The 22,349-nt window shown below is 28.8% G+C and overlaps 1 protein-coding gene across 1 annotated transcript in view; it reads left to right on the top strand.

The window, feature by feature from the left end:
- Positions 1 to 22,029, top strand: part of LOC111630432 (pre-rRNA-processing protein TSR1 homolog) — a 94,402-nt gene extending 72,373 nt beyond the window's left edge. The window contains exons 19-23 of the mRNA XM_023374525.1: positions 5,678 to 5,886; positions 7,318 to 7,414; positions 8,063 to 8,203; positions 17,095 to 17,169; positions 21,863 to 22,029. Coding sequence (XP_023230293.1) covers positions 5,678 to 5,886; positions 7,318 to 7,414; positions 8,063 to 8,203; positions 17,095 to 17,169; positions 21,863 to 22,029 — 689 coding nt within the window. The remainder of the gene's footprint in view (positions 1 to 5,677; positions 5,887 to 7,317; positions 7,415 to 8,062; positions 8,204 to 17,094; positions 17,170 to 21,862) is intronic.
- The last annotated feature ends 320 nt before the right edge of the window (positions 22,030 to 22,349 follow it).

A 22,349-nucleotide genomic window follows, 5' to 3' on the forward strand; every position in this document is an offset into this window, starting at 1 on the left:
CTATATAATTTTTAAATAATTATATAAATTTATGAAAATGTTTATATTTTATACAGATTAATAAATTTGATGGTAGATATTAGATAAGCATTATTTATCCTTGAACACCTTGAACAAATAGCCGCAATGCACTGTTACTCCTAAAACTTAATCAGGAATTTAGCCCGTACAATCCCCAGCAACACTTACAACTTAGACTCTAAAGATAAAAATGGATATAATCAACATAGAAACAGAAGCCATATCATTCTAGAATATAGCCACAATATGCTACTACTGTATAAAGAAATAGTAAGCCTAAAAGAAACAAAATTAACTATCAGACATAATTTTACCATCTTTAATATGCTTTAGAATGGAAAAGATAAGGCTAATAATCTTAGGGTACCAGTGGTATATAAAATTTTTTTGAAAGACAACAGATTTGGTTACAAACTTGAATATATTAGTTTCACCACAAGATCATTCAAAATAAGACTAGCTGGACACAAATGCAATATTGACAAAAAGAAACTAAGCACTGCCCTATTCATATATGCAACAGATAATGAGGTACAAGCCTTCCCCGATAAGGCCACCATCATCAAAAGATCAAAACATGTTGACTCCATCAAGATACTAGAGGCATTAGGAATTTTTAAATCTGAAAAAAGGGACATTGTATAAATTTAAAGAGAAAAAACAACTGCCATTTACATGGCAGTTGTTTTTTCTCTTTAAATTTATACAATGCATGTTTTTCTGCTTTAAATTTATACAATGCAATACACATGGCAATCCTTATATGACCACATGACCAAATATGACATAACAACATGACATGGGTCAATATAACAAAAAGTTGTCTATTTTGTTATATAGTCTTTAAAATGTTGATTTTAACTGTATACTTTGTAATTTTACATATTTATCATCACTTTTATTTCTGTTTTATATATCCCAAGAATCTCTTGCGTTTAAAAATTATTTAAATTTTTTCAAAAACATCACTGTTCAATTTAAGCATTTCATCAATGAGTATAGAATCAAGACCTGAAGAAGATCTTCAATTGAAGATTGAAAATATTAGTTGAAAAACTGTTTTGAATTAACTGTTACTGGAAAATAATTTAAGGCTTTAGAGCATTGTTGTCTAACCAAAATTGTTTACTGGGCCAAAACCAAAAATAAAAAAACAATGTGGGCCATACATATTTATTTACAATAAAACATATACAATTATACAGTATTTTGTATGTATTCTAATGTGAAACTTGCTTTTCAATTTTTTTAATTTTTTAATATCAACAGGTATTTTTGATGTTGTATAACATAATTGTTTGTTTTTTTTTTAAATTTATTACAACTTTTACATTTAACAATCTTCAATTTTGAGAAAAAAGATTCACAAAAATAGGTGATTCCCATTGCAGCTGTAATGCTTTGTGAAGAACATAGTTACAATTTATGTAATGCTCATCATGTTTTTTCAGGTTAGGGAATGTATCATTACAAACGTATTTTGTATAAAATTGAACTTTGTTATTGCCTCAAACATATATTTCAATTCAGAAGATGAATGGAGAGCTATCAAATATATTTGCAAGTTTGTTGGAGCTTGTTCCACAATAATGTCAAATGGACATAAGAAAATATTAAATATATTCTTGTGAGGGCTAGTCATGGGTAGAGAGTCTGGGTTAGTCTCTATACCACTTATTCAGCAATGCAATCGGTTGGATTGACTTACAGAGTCGAAGGATGGCTTTCTAAGACTTAAATTGAAGAACAGAAGTTTGTGAGAAATCCCTGCAAGTTTGTTTTTCCTGACACCAGCCTAGTTATAGTGTTAGGCAAGCAGGAAGAGGAATTTCAAGGGGGAGGGTCGCGAGTAAGTGGAGTGGACGTTAGCTTGGATTTGAGTCAAGAATGAGACCATGTTGAAACAATAACAAGAATTTAATAAAGTCAAAAGGGATTGAATACAATAAAATGAGAGATCTCTAATTTCTTATAATTACTCTAATCATGAGAGAGAGAGTTTACATATACATTAAGTTGTACTACTTTACTCAAGGAGTCTTCTTTGTCCTTTGGTTGATGTTGAAAATCATCAGGTTGGGAGAAGATCAGGAGGATAATATGAATGGGTGGAACAAACTTCTATGTGCATTATACTAACAAGGAGAGCCTACGGCTTTGGGGTAACGGATTTTGACAATCTTTGGTGTAGAAGTAGTACACCATGTGAGTGTACTACCTGTAAAATACTAAAGTGCAATACTCAAATATAATCAAGAAAATCGAACTTAAAGTTTTTTAGCACTTTATATATAAATTATACGTACTTCTATTTGAGCGTCCTGTGGCAGAGTGGTAACGAGTCTGATTCATAATCTTGAGTTCTCGGGTTCGATTCTCACGTATAATTTTTTTTTTTTAATTCATAAATACTTATAATGTATTTATTTATTTACTCATTCATTTCTTATTATTTATTTATTTTAATATATTATATAACTTAAGCCCATAACCCGAGAAAACTCGGGCAAGTTACATAGCGTTACATAAAACGCGGTCCTTAAATGTTTTTTTTTTTAAATTTTTGGAATGTTTTTTGTCTCCAAATTTTTTCAAAATTTTTTTCCTGCGCTAAAAAAATTTATCGCGATTTTAATGAGCCTTTGAAAAGGCTCGATTAAGGCTTAATTGTTTTTTAATGGGATTTTTTATCAAATTAATTCATCGTTCTAAAGTTCTAGCGCACGGATTTTCTTTCCTTAAAGTTATTTAAAGCTAGTTTCTGATGTCAAAAACGACCTCCGATAGTTTTTTAATTTTTTTAATTAATATATTTTATTATATATAAATTTAATTAATTAGATGGGGTCGGAAATCGCAATTAAAATTTCAATTTTTTAAAAATATTTAAAAATATAGGCCTAGCTAGTAGTCACCCTACTTTAAACCCTTGTCATCCCGAGACGTCTATGAGAATGTCCCGGGAAATCCAACTCCAGCTGTGTTCAAGGTCATCCAGATGTGTAAACAATGACTCATCGGTGTTAAATTTCACAGAAAGGCGAGACAAAGGAAAATAAAATTTGAAGATTTTTCTTCAAAATTAACGCATTTCTTTCGTTTTTTTTCAGTTTTTAAGTATTTTTTACGTTTAAATAAATTAATCTCAAAAATGTCTATGTCCTTAAGGAGTTAAACAAGTTCTCGTTTAAACATACCTTGCAATTGTAAAAAAGCAGCATTTATTTGTTGTTCTTGGTGTAGACAGAATTTTTGTTTTGAATGTTTTTATCATAAGTATCATTCACGATCATGTACATCTGACAATGCTATGTAATTATATAATATTGCTTCAATAAATTATATTCGTTTTTCTTGGTTATATTTGAGTTTTGCACTTTAGTATTTTACTTCACTATGCTGCTTTGATACATCACTGTATAAAGAGTTATCATCAACAGTTTTTTCGTCACAACATGAAGAACTTGCTTCTCTTGACGACATTTTTTAATTATAAAATAATTTTTCAAAATAAGTTTTACTACACAAATACGTCTATTCGTGTCGAAATTTAGAAACGAACTGTTAAAGAGTGAGTGAAAAAGAACTCTGATAGAAAAACGCTCCTAGTGAGAATTAGATCGGTCACCGTTAGTGATAACAATTAGATGGGAAAGTTGACACATAGGTGTCAAGAATGCGCCGTTATTGTCAACAAAAGTATAAAAATATTAGACTTGGAATAGTAGAAATTAAATTAAAATAAATAAATAATAAGAAATGAATGAGTAAATAAATAAATACATTATAAGTATTTATGAATTAAAAAAAAAATTATACGCGAGAATCGAACCCGAGAACTCAAGCTTATGAATCAGACTCGTTACCACTCTGCCACAGGACGCTCGAATAGAAATACGTATAATTTATATATAAAGTGCTAACAAAACTTTAAGTTCGATTTTCTCGATTATATTTGAGTATTGCACTTTAGTATTTTACAGGTAGTACACTCACATCGTGTACTACCTCTACACCAAAGATCATCAAAATCCGTTACCCCAAAGCCGTAGGCTCTCCTTGTAAGTTTGGCAGGAAGACTTTTCTTTGGCAGCATATGGCCTTCTATGGCATGTTCTCTTTCCATTGAACTGCCTTAAGTTATATGGCAATTACTTCTTTCGATGAACTGCCCAGAATGGCGGAAAAATTCCCCTTTTATTGGGACAAGTTAACAGGATATGTAATGAGTGCAGAGAGGGTAAACAGACATATGACTATAGTGATAAGCTGTGTGGGAAAGGAAGTTGATTTTCTTCTTTCTTCCAAACAATGGAGGTCACTTCCTCCCTTGTAAATATTATTTTAGATAATTAATATATTTCTTATAAAATATTTATGCTTAAAAACCCTGAGGTCTCACATTCTCATAAATTTTTAAATATAAAAATATTTTTTGAAATTCTCTTAGTAAATTAATAATTTCTTGTGCATATTTAGAAAAATGTTTTTGTCACTATTAAATTTATGTAATTTTGGACAATGAATTGTAGTGTTTGATTTTAACTGACTTTCATAAAGTTTGAGTTTTGCTATGAATGCTTTTATATTTTGATAACAGTCTGTGATCAATTTGTGACCTTGAAGCTGCTTATTAAATTTGTTTATTTCATTGTGATATTTGGAAGGAAACATAAATCCAAAAACTACTGTCCATCATATAATTTAGGAACATTCTGGTCCTTTTCATTTATAAAATTTTAAATTTCTTCTCTCAAAATTTTTAAAGCATTTTCTATGACTTAATTAGCAGAGATAGCCAAAGAGAATAACTTTATTAAAAATGGCTGCCAGATCAAAGAAAAGAAAACAAGTAACTAATGGTCATCTGATTTTGAAATGACCTACAGAACATAACCTTTACATGAAGCACACCTTGGTGGCTGAAAAATAATTTGTACAATAAAACATAATTAAACTCATTAACAATCTAAACACAATGATTTGAAATTTTAAATTTATATGCATGTGTAATTCTAATTAAAATTTTATTAGGCTTATTTCCAAAGAATTTAAAGAAAACAATAAAATTTCTTATCATTTATTGGAAACACAGAAGACCTCTGTAACTTAAGAATGTGTCCATTGTTTGACATTTATTACACATATATGGCAAATTTAAGGAAAAATAATTTCATTATACCAAAACACCAATTTAAAAATATTTGTTGTTGTAAACATACTGATTAAATACATATATATTATATGTAATAGATTTGAAGATTTGTTAAAGAATATTTATAATTTCTTTTTAATTTCTGTTTTAATTTCTGAGTGTACAGTAGATTATAAGGTGTTATACATCATATTAATGTATTTAACTATACATGTGAAATTTCATTATAATAAAAATCTATGCAAGATAATTACTGTTTTAAAAGGGCTGAACAAAAACATTGAGTGGGCCTCAGGTTGGATATCACTGCTTTAGATTGAAATATTTACTATATCTTTTCAGTTCAATAATTGGTGTTTTATCTATTTTATGAACACATTAAAAAAGTAAAAATAAATGAAAATTTATGTAGTTTTGATTATAATTTTGTTTATTACAAACCATTTAAAGTTTTAATGTATTTGAAAATTGCACTAATATATAAACTATATTTTTTTGCAGAAAGCTATAAAAATCATCAGAACCCATTATCAATATTTGGTCTTTTACCTTATGAACAAAAAATGTCTTTGGTCAATGTTGTCTTGAAAAAGCATACTTCCTACAATGAACCTATCAAATCAAAAGAACCTCTTATATTTCATATTGGCTATCGTCGGTTTGAAGCCTGTCCAATTTTTTCTGATCATAATTTTGGTAAAAACCATAAAGTAAGTTTTGTTTGTCTGAAGCTTAAATTGCTGTAAATTCTCTTTATTTAAAATTATCATCATTTTGTTCTTGCAATTTAATACAGAATCCACTAATTGTAATCATTAATATTGTCATCAGCCATTTAATGTTATCTGAATTAGTAAATCCTAAAACAAATTTAAAAAAACACTTATGAAACTTCATTTATTGTAATTGTAGTTTTGGTTAGATTTATCATTATTTTTAGTTAAATAGGCATTTACTGTTCATGCTGTTAGTCTCATCATATGGTTGATAACACAATCATTATCAGTCACAATCATTATAATTAATATTGTAAAAATGACTATTATCATTTCAATTAGTATTTGTTCATAATAAATCAATTTGAATTGATGGCATTTCTTATTTCAAATAAGTTAGCTGCTATTAAAGATGCTACTTGAAAAAATTAATAGAAAAGTGACTTGATGGATTAGTAATAATTATTATTATAATTAATAAATCTTTAATTTATACATATTTTAATTTTCACATGTTTTTCAATATTAAAGTCAATAAAATCAGAATTTCCATTTTCATTAATTGTAGTCTTATTTATTTATCTCTCTTAATGCTATTGGTTATCATCATCAATGCAGGGAAGTCTCAGTGATTTATAGTAAGCGATTTCTACTATATATTTAATTTCACATTTTTAAAAAAAGAAACCCAGTCAATATATATTAAGATTAATCGAAGATAAAATTAATAATAAAATATACTACAGTAAAATGCTTAACCTTTCAACAGTGGACTAGTCGGGTATGGTTCTACCCACAGTAGTGGAAAATAAATGTGGGAAATCTTTAAAGTATTTTTCCACACGTTTTTTTCTTATTACTGTTTTGGAAAAAGATTTTGTAAACAATTATCTCTAGTAAAGAAAAGTCTTTTTTTATTGTTACATAATTTATTTTTTATGTGAATTTTTTTTTGCAGTAGTTTTAGGCTAGTTTTTGGCGATACCCCCCAAAAGTATTTGACGACTATAGTCGTCTCTCACCATTGCCACATGATCGCTCACTACTAAGTGGTTAATATACTTTATTACTAATTTTATTTTAGGTGGTTGTAATGTAAAACAATTTAATTTAGTTTTTGTATATGTTTAATATAATTTTTATTTTGATGATAATATCATAAAAATTTAAAAATTATAAATTTTATGTATATTTAATTATATTATAATATTTTAATACTGCATTTATATTAAAACAAACCTTTATACAAGTGAAATCAAATGTAGTAATAGTTGTATTCAATAAAAATAAGTTTTATTGTTTCTTATCTAATTAAGATCAAGCTATCCTATATTGCCTAAGTTTCTGTTGTTATTAAATAAATAAATGTTAATGCAAATATTAATTATTATTATATAAAATTAAAGTTGATTTGTTATTTTTTAGTTTGAAAGATTTTTGCAACATGACACAGCTTCTGTAGCTTCTTTTTATGCACCTATAATTTTTCCACCTAATCCAGTTCTTGTATTCAAAAAAGAAGGCAAGTATGATTTATGTTTGTAATATGTGAAATTATTAACATAATATCTTTAAATATTTATTTTAAAATATTTGTAAAAACATTTTAACATATAAGTAAGGAAAAGACTAACATCACAAGTAGCCATTTACAAATATGTGAATAAATTGTACGTCAGATATTCTTTTTACAGCAAACTGTATGAAAAATTAAGTTTCTGTTTCATAAAGCTAATATATGAAAATTGATAATAAAAGTAAGAGATATTTTTGAGAGATCCTAGAATTTTTCTTAGAATTTTGAAGTATAGTGCTTTTTTCATGAGATTGATTTTGTATGTTTTTAGCAACGATGTATGCAACATAACAGATGATAATATTTTTGGCATATATTTTACATTGAAAATTTAGCAATAATGTTGAGAAAATATTTATATTTTTTTTACAACCAGTTTATTATCTGCATTTAGCTAAATCATATTTTATGAAATATTTTGGAGAAACATTTAAAAATTTAAATTTTATGAATGAATTTATTCATTGGCATCTGAATTAAATTATTATTTTTTAATTATTACATCTGTTAAAGGATTATGTTTTCAATAAGTAAAAGTTTCTCATTTTTGTATTTACTGTTTAAATAAAACAAATTTAAAATATTCTATTTCAGGATCTTTGAAACTTATAGCAACCGGTTCAGTATTAAATGCTGATCCTAATCGAATAATTATCAAGCGTGTAGTTTTAAGTGGACATCCTTTTAAGATAAATCGAAAATCTGCAATTATTCGATATATGTTCTTTAACAGAGGTAAGCTAAATTAATTTGTTAATTTATACTTTTATATAATTTAAGGCTACATTATTTATTTTCAAAGTTCTTGAATTTATTTTCATAATTATAATTTGAATATATAGTATATTGATGTTCTAAATTAAAATTCAAAAGATATTTTTGAAAAGTAGATAAATTTTATCTACTTTTCAAAAATTGATTGTTTTCATTACCAGTTTCTGTGGATTTTTTAAGACTAAAATTTTGGCTCTTTTTTTCAATAACTTACATCACACAAGGAACTCTTATTGATATAGACTTTATTACTGGATATATGCATTTCGGGTCTTAATGACTTTTCTTCTGCTCTTATTTTTATACAGATATTAACCGATTATTGAATACAAATTGATATTAAAATTGGGCAATTAACTGGATATATTATAAAAACATTTTGAAAAAAGCTGGTTTTCAGAAGCTGCAAATTCTAGCATAACAATTAAATATATTTCTTCAATTATTAATAATATAATTTATCAGTTGAGTTTGTGTGTGTCATCTCTTAATAATTTTTAAGAACAATTGAATAAAATTTCATTAATAATTTAAAAACATTTTGAAAAAAGCTACTAAGTTTTCAGAAGCTGCAAATTCTAGCATAACAATTAAATATATTTCTTCAATTATTAATAATATACTTGATAAATTAAACTAATTCNTGAAATCTTTAACCGATGTGAATAAATTTAACACTACTAACGTTTTTAGACCCCTCCTGGGTCCTTCTTCAGGTAAAAAATCGTCAAATTAACCATTTGTTTTGAAAGATTTTTAAAACATCGAACGATAGAACGGCATCACGTGTTCCATATTCCTGAACGTAAAAGTTTCCACGTCATAACAGAAGCAATTGAAAATATTTTTCTTTTTATTTTTTATGTAATTACTGCTCTAAGATCTTTGATGTTAAGCAAAAAACACATTATATGCATACATTATATTATATCAAATACTGTGCAATGTATTTGATATGCTTCGCAATGGAAAGGATAAATCTGAAGATGAAAGATTGCCAGGCGTATATAAAGTACCACTTAGGGACCACCGTTTTGACAGGGACTTAGTATACATAGGATCAACGAAACGTGCAGTTGGGATCAGGTGGAAGGAACACATCCGTGACATTCGACTTAATAAATGTTCCACATCCTTATCCACTTACGCGTCTGATCCAGAGATCGTAGCAGACTTCTCAAATGCCAAGTTAATCACCACCTCCGCATATGCAGACCATCTCAAGTGGTTAGAGCAGATAGAGATATACAGGGCATACAATGATTCATCACCCATTAATTCCAGGGATGAAATCTCTCTATCTTTGGCTTGGCAAGCCCTAATGCAACAGGAAGATTAAGGGAGTCGTAAACGTAAGCAAAGAGGACGAAAGGATAGACAGTATGCATATAATGTGTTTTTTGCTTAACATCAAAGATCTTAGAGCAGTAATTATATAAAAAAATAAAAAGAAAAATATTTTCAATTGCTTCTGTTATGACGTGGAAACTTTTACGTTCAGGAATATGGAACACGTGATGCCGTTCTATCGTTCAATGTTTTAAAAATCTTTCGAAACGAATGGTTAATTTGACGATTTTTTACCTGAAGAAGGACCCAGGAGGGGTCTGAAAACGTTAGTAGTGTTAAATTTATTCACATCGGTTAAAGGTTTCGGAGGTACGTAGTATTTAATAATATATAAGTTTTTATAAAATTTTAATATCAATTTGCATTCAATAATCACCTAATATCTGTATAAAAAATAAGAGCTGAAGAAAAGTCACTAAGACCTGAAATGCATATATCCAGTAATAAAGTGTATATTAATAAGAGTTCCTCGTGTGATGTAAGTTACTGAAAAAACACCAAAATTTTAGGCTTAAAAATTCTAAATAAAATATATTTAACAGAATTTATTTAAAATTTGTATAAAATCTTTATTATAAGGCTGAAAAACATTACAATAAATCCTCATTTTCATACATCTAAATTTTGAGAACACAAGATTTGAAACAGGTGTGAGGTATCATTAATGCATTGCTTTCTACTAAATGCCATTTTACACAATTAATCATATTGATTTCAAAGTTATTAATCTATATATATAAAATTGCTTATCCTGACTGACTCATTCACTCACTGATTCATCATCGCCCAGAGCAAACCGCTGAACCTAAAGAGGTGATATTTGGTACACAGTTAGGGTACGTCATGAAAACACTCACTAAGAAGGGATTTTTCGAAATTCCCCTGTGGGGGGAGAAAGAGAGCATTAAGGCTTAACCGAAAAAACGGCTTCTACTGTACTATTTTAGATGCGATTTTTTGTTTTTATCTGCGTTTTAGTAGGGTATACCATGGGAATGCACACTATGAAGGGATTTTTCGAAATTCCCCCCAGGGGGAGAGGAAGAGGATTAAGTCTTAACCGGAAGAACGGCTTCTACTGTACTATTTTACATGCGATTTTTTGTTACGTTTAGTCTTCATTAAGTACTTAAGTGTATTAAATTAATAACATTTCAGACATTGTTATAAATATTTTTATATATTTCAATTTTTTAACCAAATGTTCAAACCTTTTTAAATTTGAATTTGTTATTGCGTACCGGTTCGATTATAGAACGATTGTAAACGTTCCAGAAAATTTATCAAATTGAAAATAGTTTGTTTGATTCTTAGCAATTCTCATCATTCTCGGCAGTAGGTGTTATATAACAATTACTATGGTTGTTGAAATACTGAATATAAATGGGGTTTGATTGCAAAACCTTCGCGGGCGAAGTCACGGGTAACAGCTAGTCAACCTATAAAAATCAATTTTTTTAAAAAAAGGAGCAGGACTCTGGTCCTGGAGGATTGAAGAGGAAGCTAGAAGTATTAATCTTCCTCCATTCTCTAGACTTAGACCAGATTCAGAGAGCTAGCTGATCTATAAATCCTTTGAATATTTTCACTCTTAAGAAAGTTTTTTCATGAACTGAATCTTGTATAGATGAGCAAATTGCATTTGATAGCACTGTATGAGCTATACAGAACTCAAACCTTATAATTTCACTCAATCATTTTACATGTGCTGTGAATGTATGAAATAGTGTATGCCACTTAACTTTGATATCCCAATCTGAGATGATAATATGTCATCAAAGGTATTGCCTTTCTGTAATGTTGAACAGACTCTTACAATTTCAGATCTTTATTTTTACTAAATGAAAATATATTGAGAAACACTCTGTAAATTGTGTTAAACTATTGTATTAAACTGTAAACTATTTCTAGAATCCAAATTAGGACTGTAGCACTAGCTGAGACTCTACTGTATGAAATGTTGAGAAGGACACAAAGCATGAAAATGAGATAATTTATTTGAAGAAATATGAACATTAATTAATAATAATTATAACTATTTATTTATGAATAATTTTAAAAGTAATTAAACAGAAAATTTCTTGTTATCTCATGAAAGTTTCATTCAAATAATTTAATTTTATTAATTAAAAATGTACAGTTGCTTTGCTTGATGTCTCACACTGTTTTATGTTACTTTTTACTGTACCTTAAGGATGTTTAATGTCGTAAATCTGTAATCAATGTAAATGATATGATATTGTACAATAATTAATAACAGGCAACCATTTTGTCAAAATATTTTATACATTTCTAAATTCAACACTTATATCACTGGTGAGTTATCTATTGAGTCTCTCCATTGAATGAGTGATATCATGATTTTGTAGATAAAAGAAATCCTTGCATAATTGTACAATGACATTTAATCAAATACATACAGTAACTTTCATTATTCTGTCTGCTATTACAGCTTATGCACAGCAAGAGTTAGCCAATAGTTCCAATCTGTGAAATTTACTTGTTTCATGGAAACCGCTATGCTGGTTTGTTGAATACTCATTGATCTTTCAGGTCATTGAGCTCAACGGGGAACTAATGCTGGAGCTTCAATGGACTATTCAATAGTCCATTTAGAAATGTTGTTTTCTCACCGTTGAACCAATTGTTGAATATAGAAATGTACCAATTGATCATTAATCAACAAAATTCTATATCAATAACAATTGTAACAAATTACTTAAACAGCTTTTTTTATGTATTTTGTGCTAGGCTGCTTTTTTCATTTTTGTCTCATTCAGTCCTTATGGTCACCAAAAGAACCTGTTTTAATGATATCCATTGTGGGTTTCAGCCAGGCTCATACAAGGTTTGATGGGCAATGTAATATGCAGGCAATTTGTCAAGGACAATGTCTTCCAGAATGACTTTTTATGTGAAACTGCCTCTTGAGTTTTTTTGTTCCATCCTGTGGACAGTAAGAGGGTTCTGCCAGATCTATAATGAGACAGCCAATGCATAAATAAAATAAAATTATTTATGATTTAATTGATAATATTTTTAGGTCATTAACTTTATTTAAAAGTTGTTATCATTTTTAAAACAATTAAAAAAAAAGGCGAAGGTAGGATCGAACCTAGATCGCCCACGTGGCAAGTGAGTTTGCTACAGACTCAGCCATTTTGCTGTGCTATGTAGTGTAAAATTGATCAGTATATAAGCTGCATTTAAAACTTTAGAGCCTTTTTTCTCGGAATCTTCTGGCTAGTGCGCTTTACAATTCTTCTGGGTGGACACCCTTGAGATATACTACTAACCTGCGAAGTCTCATCCCAAACTGAATTTCCAAGACCACAAGGTCCACTTGTCAGTCACTGGTGGGTTTCCCACATGGGAAGTTATAGGATCAAGAGTGATGGAATTTGATATATCCAGAATGGGGACTGTCCATGATAATTTCCTGGGATTGCTTGCCTGTATTCAATCCTGGGTCCCCAAAGTAGTTATCTGATACCCCTTAACTGCCTCAGCCAATCAGCTATATCATCATCATCATCATCATCATCATCATCATCATAATTATCAAGGAAAGGAACAAATGTTATCAGGTTTCTTTGTAGAGGAAATGCTTTCTTTTTCTCATCACTTTTTCAAGTTTGGAATATGCTACTCTAAAAGTTGGCAACCTTATCTAAATAGTTTGTAATTGTTAATTGAAAATATTGGTAAGCTTTGATATAAAATAGTATTGAATTTGGTAACTTGCATATTAGTAACATCAAAATTGACAATATTAGACATTCATTTTTTGGCATTGATATTGGAAAATATCACTTATATAGTAGATTATTTGATAATATTGAACATTGTTACTGTGTGTCATAAAAGACAATTTGTATGTTGGTTTTTTATTCCATTCTTTATAGTTTTTTTTTTTATATTGATATGATTTTTATTAATGTACAGAGTGGTAACAAAAATTTTACATTAGTGCTATTTTATTTAAAGGTGTTTGATATTTTCTATTAAATTGGATCATTTGCATGAATTTCTAACCTAAACTTAACCATACAATCAACTACTCCCACATTGCATTTGTGTTATACAGTGATGCACTGCTACTGCTTGTGTGTTGTGGAATGAAACATTCACTTGTCCTATTTGACAGCCTGTTCTGGGATCTCACTTGACATTTTAGAATGCATTAAAAGGTAATAGTACATATTTTTTCATATGCTACAATTTTGTAATTGACAGTGTTTATGTGCCCTATTTTCATTAGGGATTGAAATTACAACAGTTTTCTCCAATAGAAAGGCCAGAACAGGTGAAATCATCATTTAGTGCATGCCTGACATAGTATTCATTAGGAAAAGTTTACAGTAATTGATTGCCCTATTAGTTTATGAAATAGTTAGCTGGGATGAAACTTTTGTTACGATCCTGTATATAAAAATCACTTCATAACATGGATATTTATTCATTACTAGTTTATGTATCTGGCATTGCCCAGGTTTACAAGAGAAAAATTTAAAAAACATGAAATTATTAATTTTATAAAAGTAATATTCAAAAAGAAAAATATCTAAATACTTAGATGTGACAATTTGATTTTAATATCAAAAACAGAGAAAAAGATACTTTTTACAGTATAACTTATAATATATTTATATTATATATATATATAAATGGACATGTATGTCCCTATATTTCACTTTTCCGCAAAAACTACACATCGCACGTGAATGGTGTTTGTATGTGGTGGTAGCCCAAAGTCTCCATTCGTGCATAGGGGTGGTTGCGTCTCGATAGCTATAAGGGTGCGGGAGATATGAGGCTGAAAGTGGTTGAAAGTGGCTTTCTATTTCGAATGTTTTGTTCGAATTTGTTCGAATTAAATTCGAACATAAAATTCGAATATTGGTTCGATTATAGAACGATTGTAAACGTTCCAGAAACGTTGAAAATAGTTCGTTTGACTAAACGTAAAAATTCTCTAATTAGTCTGGAAACGGGGGACCTAATTCTTGCATTCTGTGAAAACGGGTAAGATTAGCTATAATGTAATTATCTTAATCTTCACTATTGTTACATTTTGCCCAGCAAAGCGGGTCCTTGCAGCTAGATTCTAGATTACTTAGAAAAACAGTCTTTTATATATATAAAAAAAACTATATTACATACAAATAAAAACCAGTGAAGCGGGTCCTTGCAGCTAGTATATATATATATATAAACGAACGTGTGTGTTTCTATATTTCACTTTTCCGCAAAAACTACACATTGCACATGAATGCTGTTTGTATGTGGTGGTAGCCCCAAGTCTTCATTTGTGCACTATGGGGGTTGCGTCTCGATAGCTATAAGGGTGCGGGAGATATGGGGCTGAAAGTGGTTGAAAGTGATTTTCTCTTTCGAATGTTATGTTTGAATTTGTTCGAATTTAATTCGAACAAATTCGAACATAACATTCGAACAATATTCATATAATATAACATTTGTTCGAATTTAATTCGAACAATATTCGAAATTGAATTTGAACATAAAATTCGAATATTGGTTCGATTATAGAACGATTGTAAATGTTCCAGAAACGTTGAAAAGAGTTTGTTTGACTGGACGTGAACAGGAGACGTTCAGAAATAGAATCGGAATCAGGTCTCTAATTAGTCTGGAAACGGGGGACCTAATTCTTGCATTCTGTGAAAACGGGTAAGATTGGCTATAATGTAATTATCTTAATCTTCATTATCGTTACTTTTTAAAAACCCAGAGAAGCAGGTCCTTGCAGCTAGATTCTAGATTACTTAGAAAAACAGTCTTTTATATATAAAAACAACTATATTACATACAAATGTACGAACAAATAAAAACCCAGCGAAGCGGGTCCTTGCAGCTAGTAGAATATATAATTTTATATATTAATCTATTATATATAAAAAACAATATTACTTACAGAATTTTCAGTATAACACGTTTGACTCCATGCATGTGAGTAGTGCTATCTGCTACCCAACCCAGTAATGATATAGCATGTCTATTGGAATATTTTTGAAAGCAGAGGCAAGTAGGGAACTATCCATTTGTTGTTCACTTCTATTTCAGTAGCACTGTTAGTTTCCACTCTCATTGTTGTGAAAAATCTCTCATTTTCTGGTTTTCATCTTTTGTACAGGGGGTAACCATTATTTCTGGTTTGAGTTTCTGCTTTAAATTTGCAAGGCTATTTCTTGATACACTTTCCATCTTTAATGCAAGATGAACTTGGATTAATTTCCCCATATGGACAATGAATCATATTATTTTTTAGTGTTAAACAAAACATGATCTTCTTTGGCATTTGGAAACTCTGCCAAAATTATGTTATCAGTTTCAGTTGGGTGAACTTTTTCTTTAAGCCAAACCAACATATGTGCATATGATAGCCCAGTTTCTTGCCCTTCAATTGAATGTGTCCAACAACATGTTTCTCCATAGGTCAAATATTTTGTAATTACATCAATTAATTTGATAAGCTTTTGAATGCTTTTGCTGTCAAATCATGGTGATCAATGGGAGATTGTCCAGTTCAAAGTTCCTCCTTAATGTCATGCTAAGATGGATTACATGTGAAGATTATAAAAAGGTTGGGTTGGCAATAATTCCTTATGTATGTCACTGCATCTTGAGTGTAGTAAAATATTACACTGTGAAAACTATATAAGTATTTGGTTTTCCACATTTAATCATTTGGGTATTTTCATTTATGAATAGTGCTTACTTAATTCTAATAATGTTCCAGGCTATATCATTTTCACAGTAATTAAGTGAATATAATATTTGTTTTTTAAAATTATATTTTTTTGGTATGAATTTAATTATTATTTAAAACTTTTTTGCCAGCAGATGGCATTACAAGTAATGACAGCAAGTCAGTTTTATATACTACCTCAAAATCAATATTTTGGGATAGTATGTAGCATAATATCAATTCTAGGGTCTAAGTAATACTCATACAAAATTTGGTCCAAATTGGTGTAATAATAAACATGTGTATAAAGGACAAACCAACAAGAATTCATTTTTATATTTATAGATTTAGAATAGGTGTTCTCTGTTGGACACAAGACTCTGTGGGACCTAAATGAAAGTTATCGTTCTAGTTATGAGTAAAATATTATTACTGCATCAACAAAAAGTACCTATGTACTATTGTATTTTTGTTTTATTTAAAATATAATTGTATATGATCAAAAAACTTTTAAGAAACTCTTAGTTTTATTATCATAAAATACATCCTAAGAAAGTATAGATCAGTATGTTTCTACAAACAAGAATGGTTTACAAAAAAAAGGGACTGTCTCTTCAGAAAGTTTCAAAATCACTGATATAGAGAATTGCACTAATTAATTAAAAGAGAGTTTTTTAAATTTCAGATTTATTATTTACAAAAATAATTGTATGATTTTTAAATTATTTATTCATAATTTAAGTTAAATCAAATAATAAAGCAGATTTAATATAAAAATATTCTTACTTTACAGATGATATATTATGGTTTAAGCCAGTTGAGTTACGGACAAAATATGGGCGTCGTGGTCATATTAAAGAACCTTTAGGTAAATTGTTTTCATTTATATAAGAATAAGTATCAAAACGGATTTTTAATATTTAAGTTTTTATAATATGTATTCATTTTGTAAATGTAGTTTTATTAATAGTTAGATTAGTAATTCTTTTAAAGATTAGTTGCAGGACACAGTCTGTAGAAATAATGTGCAAATCACATTTAATTTATAGAATAATAATGTGCATTAATTATTGATTAAATATATTTTCATAATACATAAAAGCTTGTTGTAATCATCAAAAAATAGATAGTTTATTAATCATTTAAATTATAAAAAGATTAAAACCAGATTACATTGGGTTATATTACTGCTACTATTAATTAATAATTAAATGCTAAATAATTCTTCTAGAACCTTCTAAATTAATTATTAAATTTATCAAGAGATTGTGCCTAATGCCTACCTCTAGTGCCAAATTATTTAGCATTTAATTGTTAATAGTAGTAGTAATAAAACCTAATCTAATCAGGTATTCATTTGGCTTTAATATAACTATCTGGTTTTTAGATGTTTATATTTGAATTATAAAAAGATAATTGTATCTTAAATTTGTAAAACATTTAATAAATTCTACAGATTTATTAAAAATTTTTATAAGATTAGAAAGCATTTATCTTTACTTTCTAGTATAAATTTAAAATATTGATATTTTTGGCTAATGTGTTGAGAATTATAATACTTTGTTCTGTAGGCACTAACAGTATCTTTTCCTGTTACTATAATGAGTTTTCTAAATCAAAGGGATGAAGGCCAGTATATCTAGGTCAGATCAACCATGAAAATTTGAGATTCTGATCAGGACTCAGATTTGGATTTTCAGAGAGCATACTATACTATATCTTTATTGTCTTTGCCATTAGGATGTCAAGAATTATATTTAACAATTCACAATAATTTTGGAATTTTGCTTTCCATGATTACTGTTCATTTCTTAGTTATATAGAAAACCAAGCTTAATTTATATTAATAATTAAAAGATAAGCTAGTTTTATTATTGGGCTATAACTTAGTTAATTATATAGATACTATGTAATTTGGATTAAAGGTATTAAATTTAATAATTAGAATTAAATAAATTAATTTAGAATATTTTGGAGATAAAAATTGATCCCTAGTTGGATTTGAACCCTCAATTGCTTACAGTGCAGATGCATTGTCAGTTATGCCACCTGGGTCTCTATTTGATCTTTATTTTCAGATCAATTAATTTAATTTAGAAGATATATACTATGTTGGGATAAAAGCTTTAAGTAGGCTGAATAACAGAAAACTATGGGTATATATTGGTTTGTTTGGAAAGTTCATAGCGATTTTTAAGAGAAATAAAAGAAACTGTTTTAAAACTAAAAATATACTTTTATTCCATTATGTATGCACCATTGTTTTTAATGACATGTTGCCATCTATGGGGGACTTCATGTACCCTCTTCGTAGACTGTTCCAGTTTTTCCACGATCCACGAAAAACTGATCCACATGGTTTTTGCAAGCTTCCAAAGTGTCAAAGTTTTTATCATGAAGAGAATTTTGCTGAGAACAGAACAAATGGTAGTCCGATGGGGCAAGGTCGGGTGAGTATAAGAGGGAGGTAAAACATCCCAGCCTAGTTCCAATAATTTATGGTGTGTTCATGAAGATGTGTGCAGTCTGGCATTATCTTGGTGAAACACAATGCCTTTTCTATTGGACACTTCCAGACATTTTTCTTTAATTGCTATGTTCAGTTTATCCAATTGGGAACAATACTTATACAATTGTTTGATTCTGTGGAAGCAGCTTGTAGTACAGGATTCCTTTCCAATCCCATCAGATGGTGATCATGACCCTCTTTGGATGAAGACTGGCCTTTGGAGATTTTATTGGTGGTTCATTTTTCTTACCCCATGATCGTTTTTGGCTGATGTTATAAACAATCCACTTTTCATCACCTGCCACTAAACACTTCAAAAAAGGGTCATTTTCATTTCATCTTTCAAGAGAATCACAGATGGAGATGTGATCCAGTAAATTCTTTTCTGTTAAGTCATGAGGTATCCAAATGTCGTAACGATTCACGTATCCGAGCTTCTTTAGATGTTGAAATACAGTACTGTTTGATGACTTCACAATGTCTGCAATCTCTCAAGTTCTGTAATGAGGGTTTAATCCAATAATGCTTTGATCTGGTCCTCTTCAATAACGGGAGATCTTCCTGAGCAGGGAGCATCTTCAAGGCTGAAATTACTTGCTTTAAATTTTGCAAACCACTTTCAAACAGTTGATTCTGCTACAGCACTCCCACCATAAACATCATATATCTTTTTTGCCATTTGTACAGCATTTTTGCCTTTACAATAAAAAAAAAGAAACAAGTGTCGATAATGCATGTTGTTCACATCCATTTTTGCAAAGAGACAAATAAAATGATATTTGAATAATTTTAACAGTTTTTTTTTTTTTTTGTAACGGACACGTCTCAAGATCATTTATCATAATATTCATTTGTTTGTACAATTCTAATCATTTTCATGTCAATCAGTGTCTCAACTATCTGCTATTAAAAATTGCTACAAACTTTCTGAACAACTCAATAGTTGTTTCCAATCAGTGCAGTGAGTAGTCTGTATGGTTATATCTTCAAAATTAAGTTAATTGGTCTGGAAACAAAGATAATGTAATTGGCAATGCATATGCATGGTGAGGAGGAATTGCAGGTTCAAGCCCCACTCCAAATCAATCTTTTCTTCTAGAATATTCTAAATTAATTACTTTAATTCTAATTATTAAATTTAATATAGGATAATGATTTAATCCAAATTTATGTAATATTTATACATTTAATTAATCAAGTTTTAGTCTGAAAAAAATTCAGCTTTAATCTTTGGTTCTTAGTTATTAATTACACTGTCTGCATGTAAAAAGAAGCAAAAAGAAACTTTTATAAGTCAAGTTTTTATCATTTCTTCTTTAAAATTAAAAATCATAACTTTAGAAGTATATACAGTGGTGCCTTGTACTTTGAATTTAATTCATTCCAACAGGTCATTTGTAGTCTGAATCAACTTTTCCCATTAGAAATAATGGAAAGTCAATTAATCCATTCCCAGACCCTGAACAATACCTATTTCAATAAACTTAAAAAAGGAAATACACATAATTTAAGGTAAAAACAACACAATTAAATGCTCTAATAATAAAGCAATTAAATTAAAACACCAAAGCAATAAATAAAATTTTTGAATATTATATAATAAAACTAGCAGACCCATCCATGCCTTGTTGTGGCTCAAAATGTATCTATTATAAATGTATAACACTTCCCCCTGGGGGAAAATTTTTCGAAAAATTTTTTCTTAGTGTACATTCTGTTGACGTACTCTATTAAAATGCAATCAAAAACGCAAAAACCCGCATCTAAAATAGTATAATAGAAGCCAAGTTTTTCACAGTAAGCCTTAATCCTGTCCCTCTCTCCCGCAGGGGGAATATCAAAAAAATACCTTCTTTGTGTACATTCTGTTGACGTACTCTATTAAAACGCAATCAAAAATGCAAAAAACTGCATCTAAAATAGTATAAATAGAAGCAGAGTTCTTTACGGTAAGCCTTCCCCGTAAGGCTTACCGTAAAGAACTGTCCATCTCCCATGTTTAACGGAATAATATATAGCCTATGTCCACCCTGAAGTTCCTTTCTAAATATTGGTGAAAGAATTTTTGAAATCGGATGAGTAATTTCGGAGATTACCTGCTGCATACAAACTAACATACATACAAACGTTACCTCTTTATAATATTAGTATAGATGAAAATTGCATTTATTGGTCACACACCATGGACTTTGACATCTTCATAGATGTATGATATAATTATAACAGTTTTGAAATTTAAGATATTATAGATAATGTGGTTTAAAAAGTTTAATTTGGGAAATTTTGAAGTAAAGGATATAAAATATATGAGGCTCTCAAGAGCTGTCGACGAAAGAAAAACTACATGGAGAAATCATTAAAATTGATGGATACACAATACAGTATATATAATCAAACACATTAAAAATAAGTTGAAAAAAAGCACTTAACACTTCACTTGAGTGAGAGAGAATAAGAACTTGAGTGCAAAACAGATTGTGTTTACGCTTCAGATGCATTTTTCCACTCTGTGTGCAGTTTGAACTCTGAGACGAATTTTTGTCAAATTTAGTGTTCAAAGTTAGTTATTCGAAGTATGAGATACCACTGTATTTTAACATCAAACTCAAAACTTGTATGCACTGTTAGAAAATAAAGATACATTTACTATAATGATATTTTATATTCAGTTTGAATGTGTAAGAAACAAACAGGCAGACAATAATAATGCATTGGTTGGGTTATAGAATGAAATATCAAGTTAGGGTGAAGATATGATATTAATTGAAAAATGTTTTATTTAAAGATTTTTTATATGAGCTAGTTTAATATTTAAACTTATGATATTTATAAAATACAGTTTTAAAATTATACAATCACAATTTCTCAATTTGATTTTCTATTAATTTACACTAAAATTTTTATATCTGTTTAGTATACATTTAATTAGTATGTTGTTTTATCAATGAGTATGTATATTGTTACAAAACACACTGAATAGAAAATGAAGAATGTCATATTATTATATTAAAAAACTTTTTAAATAAATTTATTTTCGTATACTATTTTGCAGGTACTCATGGACACATGAAGTGCATTTTTGATAAGCAGTTAATGTCACAAGATACAGTATTAATGAATTTATATAAAAGAGTTTTTCCAAAATGGACATATAATAAGGATATGGTGAATTCTCCTCTTCTGTCTGATTCATTAATGTATGATATGGAAATGGAATAAATTAAATATTTATTAACTTTTTTTTTATTGGTTTATATTAATACATTTAAAGAATTTATTGAGTTTGAAAAGATTCTTTCATAGGGGAAGGTTGCTCAAGTTGTATCACATAAGAAAAATCAAGCATAATTTATAGGATTTATTAAATAAACAAGAATTATTTGTTTCCTTCAAAACAATTATGAACATTGTTGTTATTTATTATGATAAAGTTTGAAACATCTGTGCCTTTTTACGTGAAATTAACAAAACTTATTAAAATAAAACGAGCAAATATTTCTTGTGACATCATTATAATGCTGGGCTGCAAATTTTTAATC

The sequence above is a fragment of the Centruroides sculpturatus genome, unplaced genomic scaffold, assembly GCF_000671375.1.
Source record: "Centruroides sculpturatus isolate CEXI.00-Female unplaced genomic scaffold, Cexi_2.0 scaffold383, whole genome shotgun sequence".
Taxonomy (NCBI): Eukaryota; Metazoa; Arthropoda; class Arachnida; order Scorpiones; family Buthidae; genus Centruroides; species Centruroides sculpturatus.